The 27,721-nt window shown below is 36.0% G+C and overlaps 1 protein-coding gene and 1 long non-coding RNA gene across 7 annotated transcripts in view; one reads left to right on the top strand and one right to left on the bottom strand.

Moving 5' to 3' along the window:
* Positions 1-27,721, top strand: part of LOC102654507 — a 203,892-nt gene that overhangs the window by 162,567 nt on the left and 13,604 nt on the right. The gene's annotated exons all lie outside the window — the stretch shown is intronic.
* The window catches only part of LOC726106 (zwei Ig domain protein zig-8), a 73,514-nt gene that overhangs the window by 24,796 nt on the left and 20,997 nt on the right, over positions 1-27,721 (bottom strand). For 3 of the 5 annotated variants that reach the window (XM_016914056.2, XM_016914055.2, XM_001121872.5), the window contains exon 2: positions 4,227-4,336. In XM_016914056.2, coding sequence (XP_016769545.2) covers positions 4,227-4,284 — 58 coding nt within the window. In that variant the 5' untranslated portion in view covers positions 4,285-4,336. Of the gene's footprint in view, positions 1-4,226; positions 4,337-5,244; positions 5,428-5,476; positions 5,638-27,721 lie in introns of those variants that run through there. The other 2 variants (XM_016914058.2, XM_016914057.2) reach the window with 2 other exon arrangements.

A 27,721-nucleotide genomic window follows, 5' to 3' on the forward strand; every position in this document is an offset into this window, starting at 1 on the left:
TAATAGTAAAATAAAAACACTATATTTCACAATTTTGCTTAAAATAATCTTAATATTAAAAAAAAAAAAAACAAAACTATTCACACCTTTGAAAAGATTAATTTAATATAATCATCGCATCTTGAAGAAACAACCACTGCTAGCATGATAAATGTTTCACTCGCGAAAGCGACACATCAACTTAATGAAACGACGTTAACGCGTTGTAACCTTTTAACTACCCAACAGCGCTTCAACGAAATTAAACAAAATTGCACGGCACGACGCGAGTGACGGCGGTAATAAAAACGCGGTAAATCGCGTGGACTTACTGCTCGTGCACGTTCCGTTCAAATCTAGGTCGAATCGTCGGAAGAAAGAAGCGGAGAGAGAGAGAGAGAGAGAGAGAGAGAGAGAGAGGGGCCACTCCGTAACGAAGGCGCCAGCAAGAAAATCGGCGTGCCGATCTAGGATCGCGTGGACGCGCGCCATTTCCTCGCCTCGCATGCGATTTCATGGCTGCCACTATGACGAGATCTCGAGGGATCTCTTTGGGCTCCCTCTTGCAGGGGGGGAGGGGGACTCGTGCAGGACGATTCGTGGACTCTGGGGGAAACAGGTCAGGTTTAACGAACCGTCGAACGAGCCCCGAGCAAGGTAACGAGATCTAATTGCCGACGTTTTCATCGTGTACACGGCTCGAGGACTCGGGCTAAATAGATGCTCGTTATATTATAAGGATAAGCGATCGCCGAGTCCGAATCTTATCACTCGGGACGGAGTGAATTTCCCGCGCGCACGAACGTCATATGGAAATTTTACTTTACTCACTCGCCTCTCCTCGATAATTGCTTCTGAAGAATTAGAGAGATTATCGCGAGGGAAGTGATCGTACTACGAATTGATCTTTTCGAAGGAAGGGGGAAGGCGCAAATTTGCGTGCGCCCCATGAAAACTTAATTTTTGCATCTACTTTGGGCTTGGATTATTTTATCGGTCGATAATATAAATAATTTTAATTATTTCTTTTTTCAAAGGTTAATTTAATCCTTTGTAAATTCTTTTGCTTCGTTACGCATCGCTCTTGTTTTCTATCTTTACAAGGATTTACTTTTACTCTCGCTATTCGGCTAAGATATTTTCCTTAATTTACCACCATGATAGTGACAAAGAAGGCCCACTTACGTATGATAGAATAATCGACGATGCAAATATTCTCTTTGATCCAACGATCATCTTAAATCTAAAAATTATTTTATTAATCAAATTGTATATTTAAATATTAACATTCTCTACATTTTATTTTTATCAATTCATCCTCTACCTTATTACCCAAATTTTATCCATTTCTCTTCCTCCTTATTTTTATCAATCTCTCTTCCTCCTTATTTTTATCAATTTCTCCTCTTCCTTATTCTTATCAATTCCTTTTCTTCCCCAAATTTACCAGTTCCTTCTCCTTTTTATTATGAAAAGCAAATAACAATATGTTTCGAATGGAAAATCGATCGACAGTGCAAATGTTCTCTTTGATCCAACGATCATCTTAAATCTAAAAATTATTTTATTAATCAAATTGTATATTTAAATATTAGCATTTTCCACATTTTATTTTTATCAATTCCTTTTTTACCTTAATTTTATCCATTCGTCTTCCTCCTTATTTTTATCAATCCCTTCTCTTCCTTATTTTTATCAATCCCTCCTCTACCTTCATTTTATCCATTCTTCTTCCTCCTTATTTTTGTCAATTTCTCCTCCTTATTTTTATCAATTCCTCCTCTTCTTTATTCTTATCAATTCCTTTTCCTCCCCAAATTTATCAATTCCTCCTCCTCCACTTTCTTATTACGAGAAACAAATATCAATATATTTCGAAATTTTACTTTACTCGCCTCTCCTCGATAATTGCTTCTGAAGAATTAGAGAGATTATCGCGAGGGAAGTGATCGTACTACGAATTGATCTTTTCGATGGCAAATTTGCATGCGCCTCATGAAAAGTTAATTTTTGCATCTATTTGAGTACTTGAATTATTTTATCGATCGATAATATAAATAATTTTAATTATTTCTTTTTTCAAAGGTTAATTTAATCCTTTGTAAATTCTTTTGCTTCGTTGTTTTCCATCTTCACACGGATTTTTTCCACCTTTTACTCTCGCTATCCGGCTAAGATATTTTCCTTAATTTACCACCACGATAGTGACAAAGCAGGCCCTTACTTACTTACTTACGATAGAATAATCGACGCTTCGTATCGTAAGCCATAATGTTTTTCGCGGGTAAAATATTTTCCAGAAGAGTGTTTGTTATCGACTCGTCCCCTATCTACGAGCTCTCTCTCCCTAGCTAGGAGCGCCGCACTCTCGTTTGGCTTTACCGGTCTTTTATGAGCCACAGTTGCGATAACGGCAAAGTATTACCACCGCGTGGGTGGTGCAACCTATTTTGCGAGCCGCACGTGTGAACGGACAATGCATGACGTTCGATAGACGTCCCAGCTACGTAAGTTCCTTTCTCCAGTAAGGAAACGACCTACCAACCTGCAAGATACGGTCCATATTGATTTTTTACGGCAAGGTGAAAAATTATTTGCCTCTTTTCTTTTTCTTTTCCTTTCCTTTTTTTTTTCCACCCCCTTCGAGTTTCTCAAAGTCTTATATAAAAGTTTCTCCGCTCGTTTCCGCAAGTTTTACCTCCTTGATTCCGACGGTTGCCGATGCTTCGGGCGAAGAAGATGATAATTAAACGGTAATTTTAATTTTTCGATCGAGAAAAATGAAAACAATCGCTTTCCTCCCCCCCCCCTCCCCTATTTGGATTAATTGGAGGAGATAAGCGGTTACTTTCAACCGGTAATCTGATGTTGGCCACGGCGTAATTACGACCGGAGGGATATTTTTGCAGAAATTCAAATTGACGGAGAAGTGGAAAGAATTACGATAAAGTTTGTGCAAACAGATTTAAATCTGTTTCAACCTTATTAAACAAGAGTGTAATTATAAAAAGCTTTTCCAAAGAGGAGAGGGAAATAGAAATATATCAACAAATGAATGCAATTTATGTACTGCGGTAGAAATTGCGTGCCCCGAGATATTCATTCATATTCGACGATAAAATATTTAAAAAAATAACTCACAATTTTAAAACTTTTTAACAATCCAATATTCGGTTTCACACTTTTTGAAACATTATAAAAATATATACCCGATGTATCAATTAATTGATTCGTTATTCCTTTCTTTAATATCGTTACATCGTTTTCCTTCAAAATACACGAGCTTCAGAAGAGGAAAAAAACTTACGAGACGATATATTTCGACTAGCAATTTTCGTAGGCCCTGCCTTCCAACAAAGTGCCTCAATTAATTTCAATTTCGACTCTCGAAAGATCGGCAAATTAGAAATCGTAAAATATTCTCTTCTGCCTCTTTAATTAAATCTCCAATTAAATGTCTTCCCCTCCGCCCCTCGAATATGCCTCACGCTCGACGATAATTACGAGCCGTTCCCAAAACAATTGTTCTCAAAATTTAATCGCAGTCGATTAAGAATTGGCGAGGGGGGCGGATCGCGCGAGAGGATGATGATCGCAAGATTTCTTCTCGATCGAGGGAAAAATTTGAAAAATGATCGGATATCAACCGAATCTGTAACGAATTGAATGAACAACGAACGAATGAAAGTACATTCCGATTTTCGACAACCGATGCATCGGTTAGAAATGATATATCATCGAAGAAAATATGCAACGAGAAAATTTATATAATAATTCTGATTCGACTCGTTATCCTTTTCTTTTTCCAAAAATGGTAAAATGCAAAGCTTGCTTTTTTTTGGAGGATAGGAAAGAGCAAGAGATAAAAGATTTTTGGAACGAGTTTTTACTTCGGTTGGAAATGCACCACGCTATTCATTGTGGAGATAATATTATTACTGTTCGTATTACTATAGAATTTTCACGAAATCTATGCTCGATAGCGAGGTGTGAGGAGTTCTGTAAGAGCTGTTCGAAGGAATTTATTACCCAAATAGAAGAAAAATTATACGAGAAAAGGATCCCCCTTTGAAACCGCACCTTTCAAAGCTATATAAATGTACCAATTGATATAGCAAGAGACAGAGACACGTGCTTCCAGCTAAAACGATAGATCTCCAACTCTTTTCAAGTTTCATTACGAATATATATCTCATGAATATATTAATATTATTTTTAATAAAAATTTTACTTGAACTGATACTCACCAGTGACGTAGAATTGTATTTCCAAAAGAATGCTCAGCAGGATCGGAAGCGCTCGCATGATGACAATTAATCTTGCAACATCGTTACTTCAGACGTTCATCGTGCTTGTACTGTAACAAAAATAAAAAAAAAAAATAATCTCTCCTTCTTATCTCTCTCTCTTTCTTTCTCCCCTATTTGATTGAGATGTCGAGATCGAACGCTCGCCCCTTTCGTTCACGAATTAATTAATGAGAGATCGTGGAAAGAAACGATAAAAATAGAAATATCATATAGTGTATCGTGAAATATACAAGAGAATTATCGTTCCGTGATACACCATCACGGTCTTCGTTCGTGATTTCATCTTTGTTATATACGCGAGGAGAGAGGGCAATGCTCATATCCTCGTATAATCGATATGGATTCGAGTGGTGGGGTTGCGACCCTTAGTCTCTCTCTTCCATCCTCCCCCTCTCATTCAACGCTTCAACCTTTCGCTCTAAGTGGCCCACCTTTGTCAAGCATCTTCGACACGGGGAAGAAAAAAACGAGGAGAAATATACGACAAGAGAACTCGTGGACGAAAAAAGATTCTCAAATATGGATTATACAGCGGATATATAGCGAAACATTTTTTATTATTCATGAGTTTCGAAATGACGGGGAAGGGAATTAACAATTTAAATCGATTGTTTTTGGATTAATACTTAAGCGTGGATTAACCCTTTTAATAACGCCATTCTGCAATTCAAATTTCTCGAATCGATGAGTAAATTTCTATAAAATAAAATAAAATATAAATATGTATATATATATATTTAGATATACATAGATTTATTGTAATAATAAATGAAGATAAGGAAGATTAATAATTTGGAAAACGTGGGAGAATATAATCCATAAAATAAATTTTGGAAATGGATCGAAATTATTTACTTCTTGAAATTATTTACCATCGCGTAAATATATTCTTATTTAGAATTCTAGATTTATAGTTTACGAAAGAAATAATCCGTGGTTAAAAAATTATTCTTACGGAAAATATTATATTTTGGGGGAGATTCGAAGATTCAACGTTCACCGTTTCCGAATAGGGCCAATTTTGCTTTGACATCTGTTTAGTTACATCGACGATAAATTACTGTTCCCACAAAGAAGAAATCTGTAAAGATTTCACAAGTTTCCATTTGAGGAAAGCTCGTGGTGCATCGTGTCCACGGATAGAAACGTCTACTGAAATTCAACATCGATTTATCACTGTCTCTTACAGAAATTCAGGCACGTTTGATCGTCGTTTTCATTTTTTCTTGGGCGAACACGATTGTACTGTAAAAATAAATGTATTTATTTCGTGGACTTATCTCAACGGGGCGCGGAAAATAAAAATAGAAAAATTCAGTTTTAGAAACTGAATCGTAACCGAACCGAAATGTCGAAGGTTTACTGCCATACTGAAGGTTGAAATATTTTGCACGAACGTATATATAATACGAACGTATAACTTTCCATTTAGAGTGGGGATATGTGACCCCGAGTTATTACAATTTTAATACTAAGAATACAAATTTGAATTTCACTTATATAATCGAGATTGTAAATCGCTGCGATTACTTTTTATCGAAATTATTATTTTAAACTCTTTTAACATTTTATCTCTCTCATTTCATTTCCATTTCTTCTTCTTTTTTTTCTTTTTTAATTTTGCTTCGAGCAAGCAAATTTAAATTTCGTTGATTTAATCGAGATTACAAACTTCTAAATAATTATGTACATTTTTAAACTAATCGCTGCGATTATTTTTTATCGAATTATTATTATTTCAAACTCTTTTAACATTTCATCTCTCGCATTCGATTTCCATTCCTTCTTTTTTTCCTTTTAATTTTATTACAAGCAAGCAAATTTGAATTTCGTTGATTTAAATTCGAGATTATAAACTGCTAAATAATTATGTACATTTCTTTAACTAATCACTGCGGTTATTTTCCATCGAAATTATTATAATAGAAACTTTATTTCTCGCGATTTCTATTCGATTTTTTCCTTTTTTTTTTTTTTTTTTAAATTTCATTAGAAGCGAGCAATCGAATAAAAACGACATTACTAGGTAATCAAAAATTAAAGGAAGAAACACCAATATCAATTATCCCATTTTCAATAACATCCAATCACCATTTTTACGCCCTGAATTTCTGAAACAAACGAGAGCAGATCCGTCGAAATTGGTGCCCGAGTTTTTACACGGAATACTCGTAGGACAATACTCAATCGAGGGGAGGGGAGGAGGGGAATAATATCGGATGGAAGAGGATACATCCGAAATATCGCTTGTTTATCAGCATTTTGCATCATCCTTGCAATCCTCCCTTCCCCTCCTCGTTCCTCCCACCCTTCCCGAAACATTCCGCGTTTCAATTTATTCCCGTGTTTACCTCACGCTTAACAATTCAAACAACCTGTCCATTCGGCCAACTCTGCCCAACTTTCGAACACGCCGCGTCATTATTTCTCGCCTCCGCGCCGCCTTTCCTGCGTCTCCCCCCTCCCCCGATTATTATCGTCCGTTATCGCGTAATAAACTTCAACAATGGGGGTCCAGACGCCTCCTATGACGTGACGATTCGCCAAACATTTTCGTCTCTTTCCCTCCCTTCCTTTTTCAGGTCGCCGATTCCCTGTTCTCGCACTCGAGAGAGAGAGAGAGAGAGAGAGAGAAAGTCTATTGAGAATTCGTTCGTTAAAGATTCTTTTCTCCCTTCCCTTCCGCGTATTTAATCTCTTTTGTGCTCTTTTGTTCCGCGAATCAAAACGTTGAAATGTCTATTTGTTTCCACGAGAGAATTTTTTCTTTTTTTTTTTTTTTATCCGAAAGGGGAGAAAAGGATGCAAAGAAGGCATAATTTGTTTCGAGTATTGGTATTTTCCCCGTTTGAAGACGATAAAACGATACGATTGTTTTTTGTTCGAGGTCGAAACGAATTTCACCATCCTCTGTCTTCTTCCCATTTGTAACAATAATTTCCACGGGGATAACGCGCTCGTCGATGCGTTTATTAATCCCTTTCGCGAAACACTTGGTGTATACGCGTTACACGCGTACACCGAATCGTTTAATCCCTTCAAAATTTAATCCCTTTCGTCGAATTTACCCGTGATCAAAGCAATCATCATCATCATCATCATCATCATCATCATTATCAAATACACATTGAAATTTCTCCACTCTTTCAATTCTAAAAACATAAAATAAATATAAAATAAAAGCGTCTTCCTTTTAAACACCTGCTGAATCTCTCTCTATAAAAAAAATAAAAATAAAACAGAAGAAAAAATAAATATATTTCCACCTTCCTCGATAAACGTCTCGCCCAAGCAACGTGCGTCTTCCGATCCAGGAAACTAACTACCCCTTTCTCCCTTCGTTCCTCCTCGTACGTGGAGTAAGCAACGGGCGCACGTACCATCATTCATTACCCCTCAACTGATTTAAATGATAGATATTCGCGCCGGTATAGCGCATCATCCCCCTCCCCAGGAAACAAAGAGCGTATCCCGGGATAGCATGATCGAGCGGGTGCGCAACCGCGGACTGTAATTTAGCTCTCGTGTAAAATTCACTCTGCGCAGAGTGAGAGAGAGAGTGAGAGAGAGAGAGAGAGAGAGATGGTGTGTACGCGGCGTAATGTATGCATGCAATTGGCAAACCGAACTGCCGTGTGTGTACGTATATATATATGTGTGTGTGTGTGTGTAGATTGCGTAGAGGGTAGGTGTAGGATGGGACTGAAAGGACTGAAGGGCCCATGGTAACGATCTTAGTCATACGGTTTCATGCTGATAACTGGAACGCTTCCCTCCCCTCCCCTCTCCATCTCACCGCGCGTATTTACATACTGATATGAACATCGCGGCAAAAGTTTGTGTAATCAGCTCGTCGTTGAAGAGATACACCCAGGCTATACCCCTGGAGGCGAAGGGGGGCAGGGATCGTCGTCGAGAGTTTAAATTATACGGGATGCAAAGTATGCGAAAAGAGAGGAGAGGAGAGGAGAGGAGAGGAGAGGAAGGAAGGAAGGAAGGAAGTTGAAACGATAACGAATGGGTGTGGCGCGTAAGGGGGATGCGATGTAAAGACATTAAGCCGATTTCCAGGTTAAACACAAGTACAACCGGCTCTCCATCCCCTCCCCTCCCCTCCCCGCCCGCCTTAAATGCGCGCATCTTTCGCGGTTCTCCAGCCACGGATTAATGCTGCCTTTCATTTCCCTGAATAATTTAAATGGACCGTGCGTTTATAACATGAAACCGTGTTTCCGCTGAAACGGAGAAACTTGCGAGACTTGGGAAAATAAGGTTAAAGATATTGTGATGAGAATGCAGGAAAGGGATTTTTCTCCTCTTCTTTTCTCTTTTTTTCTCTCTCTTTACGTTTTCTTTAAGTTGACGAGGGAGGACGAGTTTTTAAGTGTTTCTTTTTTTTCTCTCTCTTTCCTTTTATCGCGCGAATGCAACGTCGTTCATATTTCGAGAACGATGGGATAATTGAAAGGAATTTTTGTTTTCTTTTCTTTTTTATTTTTTTTCCAACGGAATGTGTTAAATTTGAATGAAACTGTTCGAGCGGCGTATCCCTCCCCGAATCTCGCCCCGCCACTTATCGCCTGCAAATGAAACAAGTTCCCGCTCCGGGGAGAGACGAGCAGAACCTAACCTCGGGCATTACGAACTTTCCGCCAACTGGGAGAGAGTTCTCGTTTCAGCGGAGAGCTCGAGCAGGAAATATCGAAACTGTATGTATGTATTGATGCTCGCTCGGCTGCTGGAAATTGCGAAATTCTTTTCATCTTTGTCGATCGCGCGAAAAGAGAGAGGGGGAAGGTGTGTACAACGCTTTATAACGGTCGCAACAGTTGGGAGGCACGAATGAAAAAAATTCGAAACATTTTGGAAAAAACATTCACGGGGAAGAAGAGATTAAACACTTTGAAAATTCACTCGAGGAGCGAGTAGAGGAGACCGCTGGAAATGCTTTTTTTCTCCCCCCTTCATCTCGTTCTAGGTTGGAAAAATATGGGGACTCGAAGTTTGCATAGCGCTTAAGACGGTGCATTTTTTTCCTCCTCTCGCGTGCTACGTTCTTTTAGAAATCGCATTTGCTGTTTACGTGAAATTGGGATAAGTTAGGTTAGGTTAGGTTAGGTTAGGTTAGGTTAGGTTAGGTTAGGTTAGGTTAGGTTAGTCGAGTGTATCGATGAGACGAATATGATGGAAGATAGAAAATTATTCTTTTCTTTGCGCAAAAATGATATCTGAAGAACCGGAAGTCCTATCAAGATAAATAAAATTCCGTGCTTTCAATGAGTATTTTGTTCGTTGAACTAATTTTTTTCGGAGTTGGAGAGGTTTAAAGTTTTCCTACATTTCGTAGCGTTTAACGTTTCGAGGTAAATAGATAGATTATGTAAATTGATTTAAAAGTTGCGTTAAATACAGGAAAATATGTACGTGTGTACGTAAAAATCGATTTCTCATAAGTTATTACCCGTATAAATTACTACAAGCTTTTTCGAAAAATTGAATCGAAATATCATTCAAATTAACGAATAGTAATAAGCTTACAATTCATCCGCTTGAAAAATTTAATAATTTACAAGAGGTATCGCGAATGCGTTTTATTTATTAAAAAAAAAAAAAAAAAAAAGTGATTAAAAGTGCAAAGTGTTTTTTTAACCGAAATTTATATCCGCGTTGGTTTGATCAAATCCAAATCCTCTACAGATTTATTTTGATCTTCGCTTTTTCGGTGAACGGTGGAACGATGAATGTAAGCAGATTAACGGAATCATACACCGATATTTAAAATTGCAACGCTAAATATTTGAGATAGATAGAATCGAATCTCTCTTCATTAAAAATTGAATCGCGTGTACGCGACGTGTTTTGATATTTTAAAATAGAGGAGAAAGAAAGAATAAACGATTGCGAAATCGCCTTGTAACGCCTTTGTTCGAAGGAAGGTGCGAGGAAAATAAATGCCAGAGAGTGCTAGAATCCTTGGTAAAGTTACGATCTACTTTTTTTCCCCCCCCTTTCTTTCTTCCCTTCTTGTATGTATTTGCGTTGTAAATGCGTACGCCACAGTATCTAATACATAGTAATAGAACGTTGCTGACTCAACGTCCGTCATTGACCAGCTCGCGCGTTTAAAACCCCTTGAAAGTGGGCGAGAACGAGCGAGAGATTTGTAAATGTGCAAGCGAGGCATAAGCGGCGAATAAATTAACCAAAAATTAAGCGGAGGAGCATTTGAAACGAGGATATATATCTTGAATTTTCTGAAGATGAATAAAACTAAATTTTTTCCATGGATCGTTCTCTGGATTATTTTTAACTGCATGCAAAGCATTATTTTTCTTCGTGTCGGGGAACGATCGCAATAATAAATTTTTCTTTGTAAGGGGATGCGAATATTTCTACTATTTCGTCGAAATAAATAAATAAAAAAAGGAAGAAAGGACTTTAAAAAGTTAAAGTGGAAAATTTCATCTTTCGAGCAAATATATATTTTATGGGAGAAAAAATATATATATATATATAAAAATAATAATACAAGTAATATAAAGTTATACAAATTTTAATTCAGGGATTGTTGTATTCGTGTAGCAAAAGTTACATTTACCCCGTTTTTTCACATTACTGTATGAATTTTCAATCTTATATTTTATAAAAGCTTTTAAAAGACGATTAAAATTCTACCGCTTTCTACGATTTGAATTAAAAATCAGTTTCTTCTGTTTGCGGGATCGACACAAGTAGCGATATTTGAGTAAAAAAAAAAAAAAAAAAAAAAGGTAAGCATTTTATACGCGTTTCATCGTATCTCGCGTAAATGCAAAGCTACAACCACTCAATATTTTATACCCGTGTGTTTCCGTTTGAAAACTTATTGCTTATGCATGTGATTCATGTTTGACAGAGGATCAAAACGCAATCATGAATAAAACTTGCCGCCAATTCCTGTATCGATTCACCTTCGAATCCTTTATCGATAATTCCTCCATTCCGCATCCGGAGAAAATATCTCATATCTTTCTTCGTTATCCCCGGTATCGATCGATCTACTCGATTAATCTGTTGAAACCTTTGGAACGAACGTCATCGGTTAGGCGGGATTACCTTAATCTCTTGTCCACCCCGCAGAGATCGGTACAGTTTTTGTGCGGTTTCCACGCATTGACAACGTGTTCCGCGCCAAACTTGCCCATAGTTAATTCTCTCCCTCCCCCGTAACGCTGTGTTTGTTTTCCATGGAAACTTCAGAATTTCAAACATTTCCTCGACAGATCCTTGGATTTAACCTGGAAGAAGTCGGATATCGATACGATTTCTTTGGTTATCCTCAAAGTTTCTCCTCGATATCCAAGTGTTTACAAATTCGAAAATTAATCCATACGATTTCGTAAAACCGATCGATGTGTTTTATGCAATAATTTCTTTCTAAAATATTGAATTGAAGTAAGTGTAAGTTCTTTAAGTAATTTTAAAAGAAGAATTCGTAAATTATCTCTGAAAGATCGAAGAATCATCTGGAAGATGAACTTGCGCGAATCTTTAAATAAATTTCTAGAGATTCTAGAAAAAGAGGTTGAAGCTTTTCAACCTTTCCGTATTCTATCTCCGTTTCTTCCTTCATTTTCATTTCATGATAAAAAAGGAAATAAATGAATGATGAACAAGGATTAGGATTGAAACGTAAACGCGTTTTACAAAACGTTTCACCCGTATCTCGCCAACTAATTAAATTTTGTAAGAGTTTCCTGTATTCGTTAAAAACGTTGGCTTGGCTCCGCTGTTTCACGCTGTGGAAATGCACGCGTTAAATTCTCGTTAGGAACAGTCATACCGGGTGTATTTACAACTCTGGAGAAGGTAACAAATTTTTAATAAAACTCCTCCCCCCCCTGGACTCGAAATTTCCATTAAACCGTGTTACTTTTGACTTTGCACGCGTCCCCGCACTCAAATTCAACATTTTTCGTCGAATTTGGCATTACGTTGTATCACGTTTTTCCTTTACGTAACCGTGCAAACACGAACAACGCGAAATGCTAATTTTCAGAGAAAATTGCCATTCTTACTTGAAAGCTGCAACGGAACCGGTTTCCTTTTTTTGTTTCCCTGCCCTTATTTTCTTCTGGAAAATTTTTCTCGGGAAAACAAGATTGTTTAAAGATATCGTGAAACGGTATAAATGAATATAAATGAATGCAAAGGTTAAAAAAGAAGGAAAGAAAAAATATTTTAGTCCAATTCCCTTGAGAAAAAAAATTAATATCGCTTGTTTGATGCTCATCGAGAAATAATAAATTCAGAAAAAGTATATGTCGAAATCGATAAATATTAAAAAATTGTGGAGCGAACAAAAAGAGCGTGTGAAAAATGATTATAAAGGAATATTTTCCATATTTAAGGGAGGAGGAAGCACCTCTTTTGCCCGAGTCATCCTCTATAAATAAACGTCAATGTATGTACCATTTTTAAATAAAATATATTTGGAAATATCATCGCCTCGTCAACGATTACTAAACTTATTTATTTTTAGAACGAAAACGATCCACTTGAATTGGAAAATTAAATTGGAGAATTGTCTTGTTCGTTTTTTTAAATACCGAACGATTAAACGATTAGTCAGTGGCGATAAATAAAAGAGCGCGTTATCTCCGTGGAAAATTTTGTGGAAGCGGCAATCGCACCGTCTATCTCTCTTAATCGAAATGGAACGCGGAGGAGAGGGGGAGTGTGGATCGAGCGATTAACCCTAGCTTTAAGGTACGTGGCCGCCATGATTAATCACGGGAAAAGTTTATCGATTGTAAGGGAAGGAAGAAGTGAAACAAGCGGCGGGGGGAGGGCTATTAATCTCCAGTTGATGAACTCACGGTTGATTTTCGCGACTTTAGAATTGGACAACTTCTCGTCCGATTCGTCTTTCCTTTCGATATCACTCCCCCTTCTCCCCTCCATGTAATTAAGAGGGAAGGGTCCTCCGTTCGAAAACAAAACGCGGCGAATCGAAGGCAAAAAACTTTCCCGACAACTATCGCCTCCCCTTCTTCCCCGTATTTCTTCCTCCCCTTTGCTTCTTCAATTTATTACATCTCACGAGAGATAATTTCTCCTCGCCAAAATTGGATCGATTTGAGAAATTTGCGAGAAAATTCGAGAAATTTAAAATAGATTCCGAAACGATTATCTTTCGATAATCAAATAATCAAAAATCGACAAAAGTGGAACAAAATATGAATAATAACGATGCGAGATAAATTCTTTCGAAGGATATCGAAGGCAAATAAAAATAAAATATATCGTCGCTAAATAAAGTGGGAAAATGGGTTAATCGTTTCATCGGATACGTAATAATTATTAATAAAATAATATAAATAAGAGCCTCGTTCCCACCCCCTCTTCGTCGTTAAAGAAATCACCCGCTCGGTGATAATTATTTAAAAATCTATCTCATTTTTGCGCGGAATCAAAAGATGCGATTAGAAGATAAATAATAACGGATATTACGACGAACGGAATCCGCGTATTAACCCAGAAAGTCAGTGAACGGGTCACAACGGCGAAATTGAAACGATCGTAACTCCACAAGGGAAGCAATTTCTCCACAATCGTCCATTTCACTCTAGACACCAGCCGTGCTGTTGTGGCCACGCTACATTGCCTCCCTCTACATCTCGACAAACTACCGAAAGAATTTCTCCTTCCTCATCCTTCTCAACCTATATAGCATAAACGATCAATCGTTTCCTTTTTCACTCCTCCCCCCAATTCTCTCCTCCGCTACGATATAAAAGATTGTGTGAAAGTCATCGCTACGAATATATATATAAGACTCGATTATCGAGAAATTTGTTTTCGTAATATGATATTCGGATATACTAAAAATATATGAACTCTGAACGCAAAGAGAGAAAGAAAGAAAAAATTAAGTCAAAGGAAATTATGAAGGGAAGAAGCTTTTTTAAAATATTTTTAATATTTATATATATATATATTTCTCTGACTTTTTTCGTGAAAAGAACAAAGTAATTTGTCTTTCGTTAATCTTTTTCGAATATCTCGCTAAAAAAAAAAGGAAATTAATAATCCAGATAAAAAGAGAAGAAGTGGAGAGATAAAGGGAGACAAATTTGTTTCCGTTAATATCTTTCTCGAACATCTTGTAGCGAAATTAATAACCCAAAAGAAAAGCGAGAAAAAGGAAGGAAGAGATAAAGGTGGTGGAAACTTTAGCGTTGCAAAGTAAACGGGTAAATATTCCCCATAGATTTAAGAAAATATATAAACATCAGGAAACAGCTCCATCGACACCAACCACTGAGTTTCCTCGAGTCTTCGCTTATATATAGATTAGATAAATTTTCAAAGAAAATTTCGTGCACGGATTTCGCGAGATTCTTCGGGAAATTTGTTAGAAATTACTTTTTTCCCTATTTTTATTTTTCTTTATTGAGATACTCTACTCTACAAACGCATTACCCTACTTTCGAAGTTTAAGTAAAATTTAATGTCAGAACTCGAGATCGAGTCGAGAACAGAAATTGTTTCGCATGCAAATGTTTCCAGTTGGAATTAGACTGCGTTCAGAATAACCACAGGCATATTTACTTTATTTAAATAAACACTCCCCTCCCCCCCAAAAAAGAACTCGTTAATCATCTTGAAGGATCGCTTAAGGATCCTTAAGAAGGAACAAAGATTTTGATATCTGATTTCGAGATCTCGACCTTAAAGCCAGAGGTATAAACCAATACGAATGATTAAAGAATCTGTTTGAAATTCAGGAAGACGTGTATATCGCGAGTAAAATTAATTCGAGACGAGATATAATTTAGCGCGAAAGTGACAATTTACCGGATAGAGATTTCGAAAACAATTTATTAATGCAACCTGTGATAACAACGTTTGTGGATGCACATAGACGCGATATCAAATTTCTCCAAGAAACTTCCGTTACCTTCATATTCCTGCGATGCTTCACTTTTCGTTTTTCAAACTTTCAATCGTTGAATCGAAGAAATGAAAAGATTCGTACGAATGAATTATGAAGCAAAACGTTTCTCTTATCACGTTTCAAATGTTGCTACTCAAGTCGTATCCGTTACAAAAAATATTATTATCGAAAATTGAGAATTAAAAGGCTACGATTCTTTTATTGTTTTTCGACAACAACCGATAACTTTTTCATAATATATAATATTTTATTTGAAAAAAATGTTTATATTGTGATCAAGAAAAATTTTCTCGAAAAAATATTATTGAAAATTTAGAATTAAAAAGCTGAATTAAAAGATTCTTTCGTCGTTTTTCGACAACATAACAACAAATAACTTTTTCATAATATTTGAAAAAACATCATTTGAAAAAAATATTTATATTATGATTAAGAAAAATTTTCTCAAAGAAATATTGAAAATTTAGAATCAAAAAGCTGCGATTCTTTCGTCGTTTTTCGACAACAACCAATAACTTTTTCGTTTAATATAACATCGTATTTGAAAAACATGTTTATATTGTGATTAAGAAAAATTTTCTCGAAGAAATATTATTGAAAACTGAAAATTAAAAGGCTGCGATTCTTTCATCGTTTTTCGACAACAACCAATAACTTTTTCATAATGTAACATCGTATTTGAAAAACATGTTTACATTGTGATTAAGAAAAATTTTCTCGAAGAAATATTATTGAAAATTTAGAATTAAAAAGCTGAATTAAAAGATTCTTTCGTCGTTTTTCGACAACACAACAACCAATAACTTTTTTATAATATTTGAAAAAACATCATATTTGAAAAAAATATTTATATTATGATTAAGAAAAATTTTCTCGAAGAAATATTATTGAAAGCTGAGAATTAAAAGATTGCGATTTCGTCGTTTTTCGAAAACAATCAATAACTTTTTCATAATGTAACATCGTATTTAACAAAAAAAATGTTTACATTGTGATTAAGAAAAATTTTCTTGAAAAAATATTGAAAATTTAGAATTAAAAAGCTGCGATTTTTTCGTCGTTTTTCAACAACACAACAACTAATAATATAATATCGTATTTGAAAAAAAGTTTACATTGTGATTAAGAAAAATTTTCTCGAAGAAATATTATTGAAAACTGAGAATTAAAAGACTGCGATTCTTTCGTCGTTTTTCGACAACACAACAACTAATAATATAATATCGTATTTGAAAAAAATGTTTACATTGTGATTAAGAAAAATTTTCTCGAAGAAATATTGAAAATTTAGAATTAAAAAGCTACGATTCTTTCGTATTTCTATCGTTTTTCGACAACAACCAATAACTTTTTCATAATATAATATATCGCGACATATTTGAAAAAAAAAAATTTTTTAAATCGCGATTAAGAAAAATTTTGCAGGTTTAAAAAAAAATCAGCGAAGAAATTGTTTCGCACCAGGCGAAGCGACGAAAAATTTGCCCGGACAAGAAACAATTTTTAGGAACGACGAGCAAACCAAATACCCAATCACTTTATTCGATTTGAATCGGGACACGTTTCTCTCGCGAATCGTTAATGGGAATAATCCAGGAGACTGGGCGCGCTCGTTCACGTATGAAACGGAAAAACTAACATCGCTAAAATCGTGCAAGACTGACAAATAAATCGAGACCGATACACGGGACGCGATTAATGAGTCAAGATTATTCCGTCAAACGATATTTGCGAAACGGATATCACGTTTATCTTCTCTCTCTCTCTCTCTCTCTCTCTTTCTCGCTCTCTCTTTTTCGCACCGAATACGTTTTATCCGTCACGATCCTATTAATTTATCGAAGCAAGAGACGATCATTAGCAGTATTACGTCTGCAACTTGTAGTTATTTCGGGATTATCGTACTCGTGCTTATTTTACTTATAAAAGAAAAGTCTAGGACAAGCAATTAAAAAAATTCTCCATATTTTTCCATAAACGGTTCTTTTATCAAGTTCTTGTAATGCCGTTTTATTTAATACACATGTGACCAGATAAACTTTGCTTTAACGAGTCCCGATCTTCTCTCTATGTTCTTTATATCCACTTGTTTGAAATTGTTCGATTCAATTTACGAGTTACGAATTATTTTATGAACGAGATACATTTATCGGAATTTTTCATGAAAATTTAAATTTTTATGTCATTTATCAAATGAATGATGAATTTATCAATTCGTAACATTTAAAATATTTACACATATTTTATTCGACACTAAGACGAAGAAAAAAATTCTTCGCACATTTATTTGGAGGAAGAAATTAGAAGAAAAGATTCGACTCGACAATATTTTAAATACGAAACACATTTATTCGAATTTTGTTTACAAAGTTTTTATCAATAGCCAACGAACTCTATTACAATTAATTATACAAAAAAATATTCTTCATGATCATTATCAATTCGTAACATTTAAAATGTCCACGCATATTTTATTCGACGCTAAGTGGAAGAAAAATACCGTTGGCGCATTTCGGAAACAAATAAATTACAAAAACGATTCGATCCGAGAGAAATATTTTGAACACGAAACACGATTACGATTTTTTTTTCTTTTTTTTTTTTTCCTGATAGCTAACGAACTCGATTACACACACGTGCATAAATCGTAGAGAAAACACTCCATAATGGATGATGGAATCTCAAAGAAGGTAATTTAATTTTCATCGCGTCCAAAACGAATCCCTCCCCCACCCCTCCCTTCCCTGTATAAAGGCCGAAATCCAGAGGTTGGGGAGAGGAACTGTTGCGTCCCAAACAGTTGCCCACCGAGTCAAGTTAAATCCACCGACGGATTCGCTTTGAGAACGAACGTTGAATCGTCGAAAATAAGTAAATTTCTCGAATAACGTTTAACCGTTTATCTACGTCGGGTCCGGTCTCGAAGGGGCAAATTAACCGTAGTCACGCTTACCATTACCAAGGTTGGCGAGGAGGAGGAGGAGGAGGAGGTGGAGGAGGAAGGGGTTGCGTTTTAATAAGGTGAACGCGGATTAAATTTTACCCCCGATGAGTTTACACGAGGGCACCGATATACGCGGCGACCTAATGAAATTCATCCTAGAGCAAATTCCGCTCGTTGATGACCTCGTAAAATTGCTGGCATCAGATACGACTTTGCACGTAAAGTCGGCCGACACTTGGAGAACTCCCCTTCATTGACACTTTTACGTTTGCGTGCCATTCAAGATTCGAAGATCTCGTTACCGTTGGATAGATAATCTTGCAAACGGATGACGCGAGTGTTTTTTAATGGAATGAATCGATTTTCGAATTCGATTCGATTTCTAATAAAGAAAGATCGAAAGATTTTTAATCGAGAATTTATTCGTTCGTCGATCGATAACCTAATCCTCGAGGATTAAAAATATTAATCGAGAGATCGAAAACGATTTGTGATATGATATTAATCGTTGATAAATATTCGAGTAATTTGGTATTTGGTTTATTCAACGGGTTAAACATTTGTAATTTAGATACGTGACAAAGATAAATAATTAAAGATAAATATAGAATCGTGTAAATTTTGAATCGGGGATTCTGGATGTGATTAATAACATTAATAATATAATATTGACGCAGTTCTATCCAATCGTAAAAAGTATTTCGAAATGAATTTTCTAACTACGATACTGCAATATTTGAGCAAAACAATAAGAAAAGATAAAATAAAACTTAAGATACGAATAATAACAATAGAGAACCTATCGATATTCGTTGATAAAATTCAATCGAAATATACCAACGCTGCCAATTTTACCCCGAATATTAAGATTAACGATTTAAATTCTTCAAATGCTTCAATTCTTCAAAACCAGATCGTAAATTCGATCTATCCATATCCATATTCGAGTATTTGACAACGTTCACGATCTCATCGAAAGCTTGTATACTTCCGTTCACGTGGAATATATCCTCATCAAAAAAAAAAAAAACATTCATCAATCATAAAATTAATATCCTACCTCACATGTACGTGATTTTTCACGATTTGAAAAATAATCTCCAACTCGTATCTCCACATTTTTTTCTATCCGTAAAAAAAAACAAAATTTATTTGCCTTCTCCAGAATCGACTTCCTCCGATCTTTCACTCTCTCTCTCTCTCTCTCGAATTACTTCTCCACTCTCCACCGCCACTGTGTACACACGCGTGTACATCGCGAGAGGCTTCGCGAGATATCGATCAGAATCGCGGGGGTGAAGAAGCAAAAGCGTCTGGTCTCAAAAAATTGGCGGCGAAACCCCAGGCTAATTTCTTCAGCGGGGAAGCGCGAGCCAAGGCTGAGGAAGAAAGAAAAAACGTAACGAACCGTGGCCGTTTTTCCGCGTTACGCGGCTCCATTGCGCCGGCCTAATTCCTCGCCGGCTCGTTATGAGCCGCAGAACCGCGCGCGCACTTGTTACCCACGGCAAATTTACATTTCAAAACCGGGGGAGGAAGGGGGGGAGGAGTTGGGGAGGCTCGAGAGCCGAGTAAATGCACGTCGAAATTGACGTTGCACCGGCCCTCGATCGAACCACCCTTCTCCTCCTCTATCTCTCTCCTCCCTTCTCCCCGCGTGAAAAACGGAAATTATTGCCGGCCCACCATCACTTATTTTTTTTTTTTTTTCACCAGCTCGTGGACAGAGAACCTGCAATTTATTGCATCTTTCCTCCTACCCCCCATTTCATCCCGATATTCGCTCATCTTCGATACATTTCGATGTATATTCGATATATATTGGGTTGGCAACTATTTTTAAAACGACTGATAACTGGCGATGAAAAATGGGTTGTTTACAACAATATCAAGCAGAAAAGATCATAGAGCAGGCCACGTGAACCAGCTCAAACAACATCAAAAGCTGGTATTCATCGAAAGAAGGTTTTGTTATATATAAGTTTGGTGGGATTACAAAGGAATTGTCTATTTTGAACTCTTACCACCCAACCGAACGATCAATTCTGTTGTCTACATTGAACAACTAACGAAATTAAACAATGCGGTTGAAGAAAAGCGGCCCGAATTGACAAATCGAAAAGGTGTTGTATTCCATCATGACAATGCAAGGCCACATATATCTTTGGTCACTCGGCAAAAATTATTGGAGCTTGGTTGGGATGTTTTGCCACATCCACCATATAGTCCTGACCTTGCACCATCCGATTACTTTTTGTTTCGATCTTTACAAAACTTCTTGAATGGTAAAAATTTCAATAATGATGATGATATCAAATCGTACCTGATTCAGTTTTTTGCTAATAAAAACCAGAAGTTTTATGAACGTGGGATTATGATGCTGCCTGAAAGATGGCAAAAGGTCATTGATCAAAATGGGCAACACAATACAGAATAAAGTTATTTAGTTCCATGAAAAAATTGTCTTTGATTTTCTAAAAAAAATCCGCAATTACTTAGTTGCCAACCCAATATATTCAATATGTTTGAAAGATGTATAAAAATGAACAATATCGTTGAATTTCATAAATCTATGTGTAATTCGGATCATTCTAACAATGGTATACACGAATGGTATCTATTTTTTAAAGAAAGAACAGCTTGCCGGGAGAAAAGAATGGAAGCGGTTAATCCGTGGAAAGATCCGTGTCACGGGGAGAGTCCGTGTTACGAACTTGGCAACCATTCACAAACGGATGAAATCGAGCGACATGTCGGGAGCTATATAAAACACGACCTCGAGACTCGTGCAGAACAAAGTTTCGCAACAAGATTTCTAATAATAACAACAGAAAGATTTTCAACAACAACCACAACAATAATAATAACACCGTTGAAACGGTATTTTTTTATATTTTCATCGAAAGCATCATAGAAACATCGAATTTCGCCTATTCCTACTTTTCATCTGCATCATTCTCATACATACCTTCCTTTGTCTCGTAAATAAGAGCATCATATATATATAGATAATACTCAATAGCTCAATAGCTCGCTCTATTATGACGGTTCCGTCCTCCTGGATAGGAGGAATAAATCATGTCCACCTGCCGACTTTATCGCCTTGGCGAAGGCCGGTCAAGGTAGTTAATCGACCGATAGCCACCGGAACCAGAATGGAGATCCTCGCGACGGAACACACGTACCGACGCGGCGCGACGCCGACGTCTGGATAGGAGGTGCACGCTCACGCGCACACGTGCGCACGGTTCGTGAATGTACAAGGACCGATGAAAGGCCTAACGTGTTTTATTGCTCGGCTGATACGCGAATATGGAAGGGGGAGGGGGGGGCGAGCTATCGGCAAACGTGCACAATAGGCCACTCCTATACGGTTATTAATCACCGTTTCCCTCGTCAATGCTCCACTCCCTCCCTCCCCAATGGGGTCGAAACGGTGCGCAGACGTGCGGCCACCCCGAGTCTCTGTGTACCGGATATGCATCTTTACGAGATTTTTTTTTTTCGGAACAGTGTTCCTCGGTCCTTTTTTTTCCTCTCTTGAAACGCGAATAAGAGAGATCGATCGAATAATATTTATGGCGATTTTATAATTGCGTTTATTCATTTTTTTGATGTAAGGTTGATATTTTTTTTGCTTTTTTTGTATTTTTAAATTTTTTGTGTATGCGCAATGTGTAAATTTATGGGGAAAAGTTAGCCTAGAAGATATGAAATATTTAATACGAACATGTAATATTTTTGAAATATTTTTCACAATGGATCGTAAGTCACTTTTATTTTGGACATGGTGTATGGAAAGATTTATACACGCGAAGGATTTTTGTTTTAGTAATCGTGTAAAAAATTTGCGTGATTATTATTCGTGGATATATATATATATTTTTTTTAATTTAAGAGAAAAATAATTCTTGTAAACAAATATAAATGTGAAAAAATTTTTTGGAAAAAAAATTGGGAAAAAAAATTTGGAAAAAAAATATTTTTCTTCTTTTTTTTTTTTTTACAATTATTTTTTTCTCCGTGGTTTTCTATAATATTCTTTTGTAAATCGCATATTCGATAAAAGATATCGAAAAATGGTTCGAATAAAAGTTTTGAAAGTTCTATGAATCATTTTTTTTTTTCTTTTTTTATTTTTTTTTCTTTTCACGAAAGTTAAATCCCTATTGAAATTTTTTCCCAAAAATTTATAGGTCTTTAGAAATGCTATAATTTTTGCCCGATTCTTCATTTTTCCAATCCTTTTATCGTTTTTATATCGATTTATACGATTTCTAAAAGAAATTAAACTTAAATAATGTTTTTTTAAATTAAATTAAAGAATAAACACTGCTTCGTTGTTGTAATATTCAAAATTTAAATGTCTTTATAATTTTTATTCGTATCACGTTTTCGTACCACCTCTTGGTCGTTTATGAGCTCATTAGTATTACTCAAATAGAAGGAAAATGACTCGAATAAAAAGGATCTCTTCTCCCCAAGTAAGGGTAGAAATTGACAAATAAATTTTGAAATTTTTCTCGACGAATATTGTTACACGCAAACAAATTACTAAAATTACAACGCGCATCAATCATCAACGTCCTCTTATTCGAAAATAACCTCTCGCAAAGCACACGTATCGATTTCAACGTCCGTTATAGATACGAAATACGCAATACACGTTTACGAGGTCACCATCACACGATCTATATATCTTCCTGCTTTTAAGCTAGTAATTTACCTCTGAGACGGTAAAACGAACCTCTATAGACGTAGATTTTCCCTACAATTGATCACTTTTCATGCCAAATAATCTGTAAACTCTGCTTTAACGTTTATAAATCGGATCTTAATCGGATCGATCAACGATGAAATTTATGAAATTCTAAACGAAACGTTCTTCCTGATTGATCAGATAATAGGCAATAATATGAGAAGCAATTATTATAGGGGAGCATCGAACAACAATGGAACAAGTAAAATTCTTAATTGAACGTCAAACGATTCGACGCGAGTATTCCACACTTTTCTCACTCAGAGGTTCAATCATGTTCTTTATTTTCAATTAGCGCGAACGACGCGGGAAAATTCCATCTACGTAGAAGGAAGGGAAGATTTCGATTGCCTCTCGATTGATCCCCTTTACTCATCGAATCAAAACGTTTCGAGAATCCAAGTTAAATATAATGTCACGGTGATTAATGGATCGTACGTGTCCTGTCGAAAATTGCACTCTGATTAATCGAGCTATGAAATTACTTTACACGAGTATCGGTGCCCTCGATATATAAAATCTCGATCGGGGGCGGACAGATCTATTTTTATTTCTTCCTTTCCTTTCTCTATAATCTTCGTAACTTTTTCTAATTTAATAACGCCCGATGTAATTTTTCACCGTGAGAAATTACATTCCCCTACGAAATTACTTTAAATACATTTGAAAGGAAAACTTTACGTTTGAAAGGGTGGATATCGGTCCACTATTCTCGAATATTCGCATCCCTACGTATATAACTGTCTCTTACGTAACGTCTAAATAAAAGAAGGGAAAAAAAAAAGGAAGAGGAATAAATCTATTTTATTTTTCCTTTATTCTCCTCTCTTTTCCTTTCCCTTTTCTATAAGGACATTCAAACGTAATTTTTGCAACACTGTCCACTCATAAGGATCCAAACATCTTGGACAAATTACATTTTTTCCCTTCTCTATTACCAATCCCAAGGGACGCTCGGGATTCTGCTCGAATCTGCTTCAAGCTTTATCCATTCTATTTCTCTCTCTCTCTCTTTCTCTTCCCCTCTCCCTTTCACCCCTCTTGCCCCTTTTTTGCCAGGCCATTTCATCGAACTGTCGAAAAAACGATCTACCAGCATCCACAATTTCAAGACGGATCCTCTCGTTGAATCCTGAAGTGAAACGAGTGGGAATCGGAATTCTTATTATCGTTCGTTTCCTCCCCATCCCGCTCCCTTTCCCTTTCCCCTCCCCGCGCCTATATCTCTCCCCCGCGAACGCGATAAAGAATTCTGTCGAATTTTGCGCTTACCTATCGGTTGTAAATTTGAATGCGCTCGAGTGAAACAGTGTTTTCCCGTTCGATTGAACTTCTTGGCATTTTAATGACCCGCGCGGTATATATTTTTCATCCGAGCGCTCGAGTGAACGATCGTGAATATCGCGCGTGAGTAACGATGTATATTAAAGCTTTTAAACGAATTTTAAATTTTTGACGCGATATTTCGTCAAATATCCAAGTTTTGTAGCTTGAATTTTTAAAAATATCAAGGAATTTTTCCTCTAATTTATCAACAAATTTATTATTTATCATTTTGCAAATCTTTTCTTTCTTTCTTTCTTCCTTTTTTTTTGAAAAGGAAAACATTTTATGAGAGCAGTCTTTAATGTTGGATAAGAATCTCGGATACGAAAGAAGACTCGGAATTTAAGGAAGAATTAATAAAATCAAAAAATATATATCTCCTAGATAAGTATATGTTTTTAATTTTATATTTCAAAAAAAAAAAAAAAGAAATAAGCAACTTATTGATACGCCCAATATATTCGAGAAAAATGATTCTTCAATTCCCCCAACATCGAGGGTTGTTTCCCTTGGACGCGAACGATTGCCGATAAAAAGAGATACAACTTAAATATTTATTCGAAAGCTACCGTCTTTAAAAATTTCATCAAGATCACCGATAGTCGGATACATCTTCCTTATTAACCAACTTCACGTCTTTCGAATAAATTTAATATACTTTCAAGGAGAAATAAATCCTAAAAAGATATCGATATGAAATTTCCTTTTCTCTTTTTTTTTTTTTAAGGGAAAGATAGATGAATTATCCGATAAACGCGGACAGATATCAAGTAAAATTATATATATTATTCGTATTTCGACGTTTCAATATAATACGCGACATACAGATATTGTAATTAATACTTGGCTTCCTTTCCTTCCACCTCGATGCTTCTTTTCACCGGTGTGAAATCAATATGGAAATCAGTGGTGCGAGTTACACGAAAGTGGAGGCAATAGATATTCTCGATGTATTTTCTTTTAAATATCGAAGGATACGCGCACAATCCTTTACAATGAGATCGTAATCGCATCATGGGAAAATTGTTCGAAACCTCTTCCCTTATTCTAAGAAACTGAGAAGGCGGAAATAAATGTGAGAAGATATGATTATCGAGGATGTGAAGAAAGACAAACGCAAGAGGAGGACCCAAGCAAAGGAAAAATTATATCTTATAATATTGCGATAATATATCGGTACGTGGAGAAAATTTTTAGTTCTTTCGACATTGTAAATTTGGAATCCCTGTTGGAACATTTTCTTTGGAAATTTGGAAATCAAAAATTTTGATCTAAGATCGAAAAAAGATAATTATTACTTGGACAGAATTAAAATTTGAAGCAAATCTTCATTCTTTTTCCAATTATATTTAAGACAAGCGTGGAAATAAAATTTCCAAAACAATCTACAATCTCCGTTGATACTCTCCTCGCCCTACATACAGCCCTTCTCTCTCCCCCTCTCGAGAAGTTTCTCAACTGGTATTATCACGATTGCAACAAGGCATCGAAACTCGGTCCCCCAGGATCGAGGAAAGAGAAAGACTCTTTGAGTTATATCATCCAAGGGAGCAAAGTTTCGAGAATTATACAACATTCCCGAACGGTGTGACCGGTCGAAACATTTTACCCTACACAGGTTTTCTTTTTTCTAAACTATATATCGCGATACAGTGAAGCAGCTTCCCCGTTTGATCAAATTTAGACGGTGAGCATCCGCTCGATATACCGAACTAATTCGAGGATAAATTGCGCCAAATCAACCGAGAAGTTGGAGATTGTTCTTGAAACGAACTAAATGCCGGGCGTGTTTCCACGTTCCAGAATTCAATTCCCGATCCCCGAGATTCTAAAATATATATATGTATATATATATATATATAAATGAATATAAAAATCAGAACAATTTTAGGAATCGAAGCGATCAATTGCAAACTTTTTTCTATGTATAGTTGCAAATGCAGATTTCTCGAAATATACTTCAATTCCGACTAATTATTCGTTTTCCTTCATAATTGGTAATTAGATTTACTATGAACTTTTATATTTAAGAGAGTATCGATCTTCCGTCATCATTTGAACGGATCTGTTCGATTGCATCCTTTTTTAACCATCTATCTTTATTTGCATTTTTAAATTTCCGTTCGATATCACTCTTGATCGGATCTCAATTGTTTAAATTAATTTGCGCCAATTTCAGGCAACAAAATTAACAAAATTACACGTTCAATCTGTTCACCTTAAATCCGAAATTTCCAAAAATATTTGCATCTCATACTCTCTCTCTCTCCTCTTTTAGTACTCTTACTTTCATAAAGTGCATAAAGATACCTCATTACAAGATCTTGCACGAAATGAAACGAAATCTTTATCTCATCCAATGTTTCAAAAACATTTATATCATTGGATTCCATTTCATATTGAAATAAAATCTAATTATTTTACTTTCTCTCCTCTCTCTCTCTCTTTGCAACAAAATTTAATAATTTCTCCCAAAAACGGATAAATAAATAAATAAATATATGAATCAATTGTTCAAAAGACAGAGAAAGAAAAAAAAAAGGAAAGGACGAAATCGAAAATATACTCGAATATTCTCTTTCATGGGAATGAGGGGGGAGGGAATAAACGTTCGGATCGATTTTGCTCGATAAGTCAAATTTTTCAATATACACGTTACACGTGACGGAAATTCGAATTCCATTTGCCGGAACAAGAAACAGGGAGAATCTCTGGTATCAGAAGAGCTCGAATTGAAAGCGATCGATCGGCGGAGATATCGAATCCTGGATCTTCTTGCCGTTATCCGGAAACCTCGCCATTTGTCACGGCATAAGCCACGTAAGAGGAATAGGGGAGAGGAGGAGGGAAGGCAGGATTCTGGAACTGCGTTACACTCCGTGCAGGAGGAGGAGTGCAGGTGAGATCGAATCTAGAGCTAGATTACTTGCTACGGCGTCCAGATCCTTTCGCGTTAATCCTCGGCCGAGTCACTGAATTGAGCTTAATAATAAGCTGTTGTCGCCATTATGACCGAGCGTTCGAAATTCGATTATTTCTCATCCCTCTTAATCGGATACGATTTTAATAAACATTTTGGAATTATTATTTTACATTTGTTCAACAGTGACAGATGTTTATAAATTGTGAGAGCAAGTTATTCGACGTTAAAGGAGATATATGTATAACGATGTTCGAACGTGGAAATATAAATTTTTTATTTTTTTGGAAAGGAATTGTTGTTCAGATGAAATTTAGGAAAAGTTAGGTTAGATTAGGTTTACAGAAGTAGATACATTATGCTACCATGTAGAGGGAGTAACTAGGTTAATTGTAAGCGCATTAATTGATATTAAATTAATAATAGATGATTATTATAATGGTATTATTGATTTGATTGATAAAAAGGGGGGATCCAATTATCACTCTTCGTAAAATCTAATTAATCTTTTCGATTAAATTCATAACACTTTTTATTGAAATTG

Source organism: Apis mellifera, linkage group LG9 (genome assembly GCF_003254395.2).
Source record: "Apis mellifera strain DH4 linkage group LG9, Amel_HAv3.1, whole genome shotgun sequence".
NCBI classification, from domain to species: Eukaryota; Metazoa; Arthropoda; class Insecta; order Hymenoptera; family Apidae; genus Apis; species Apis mellifera.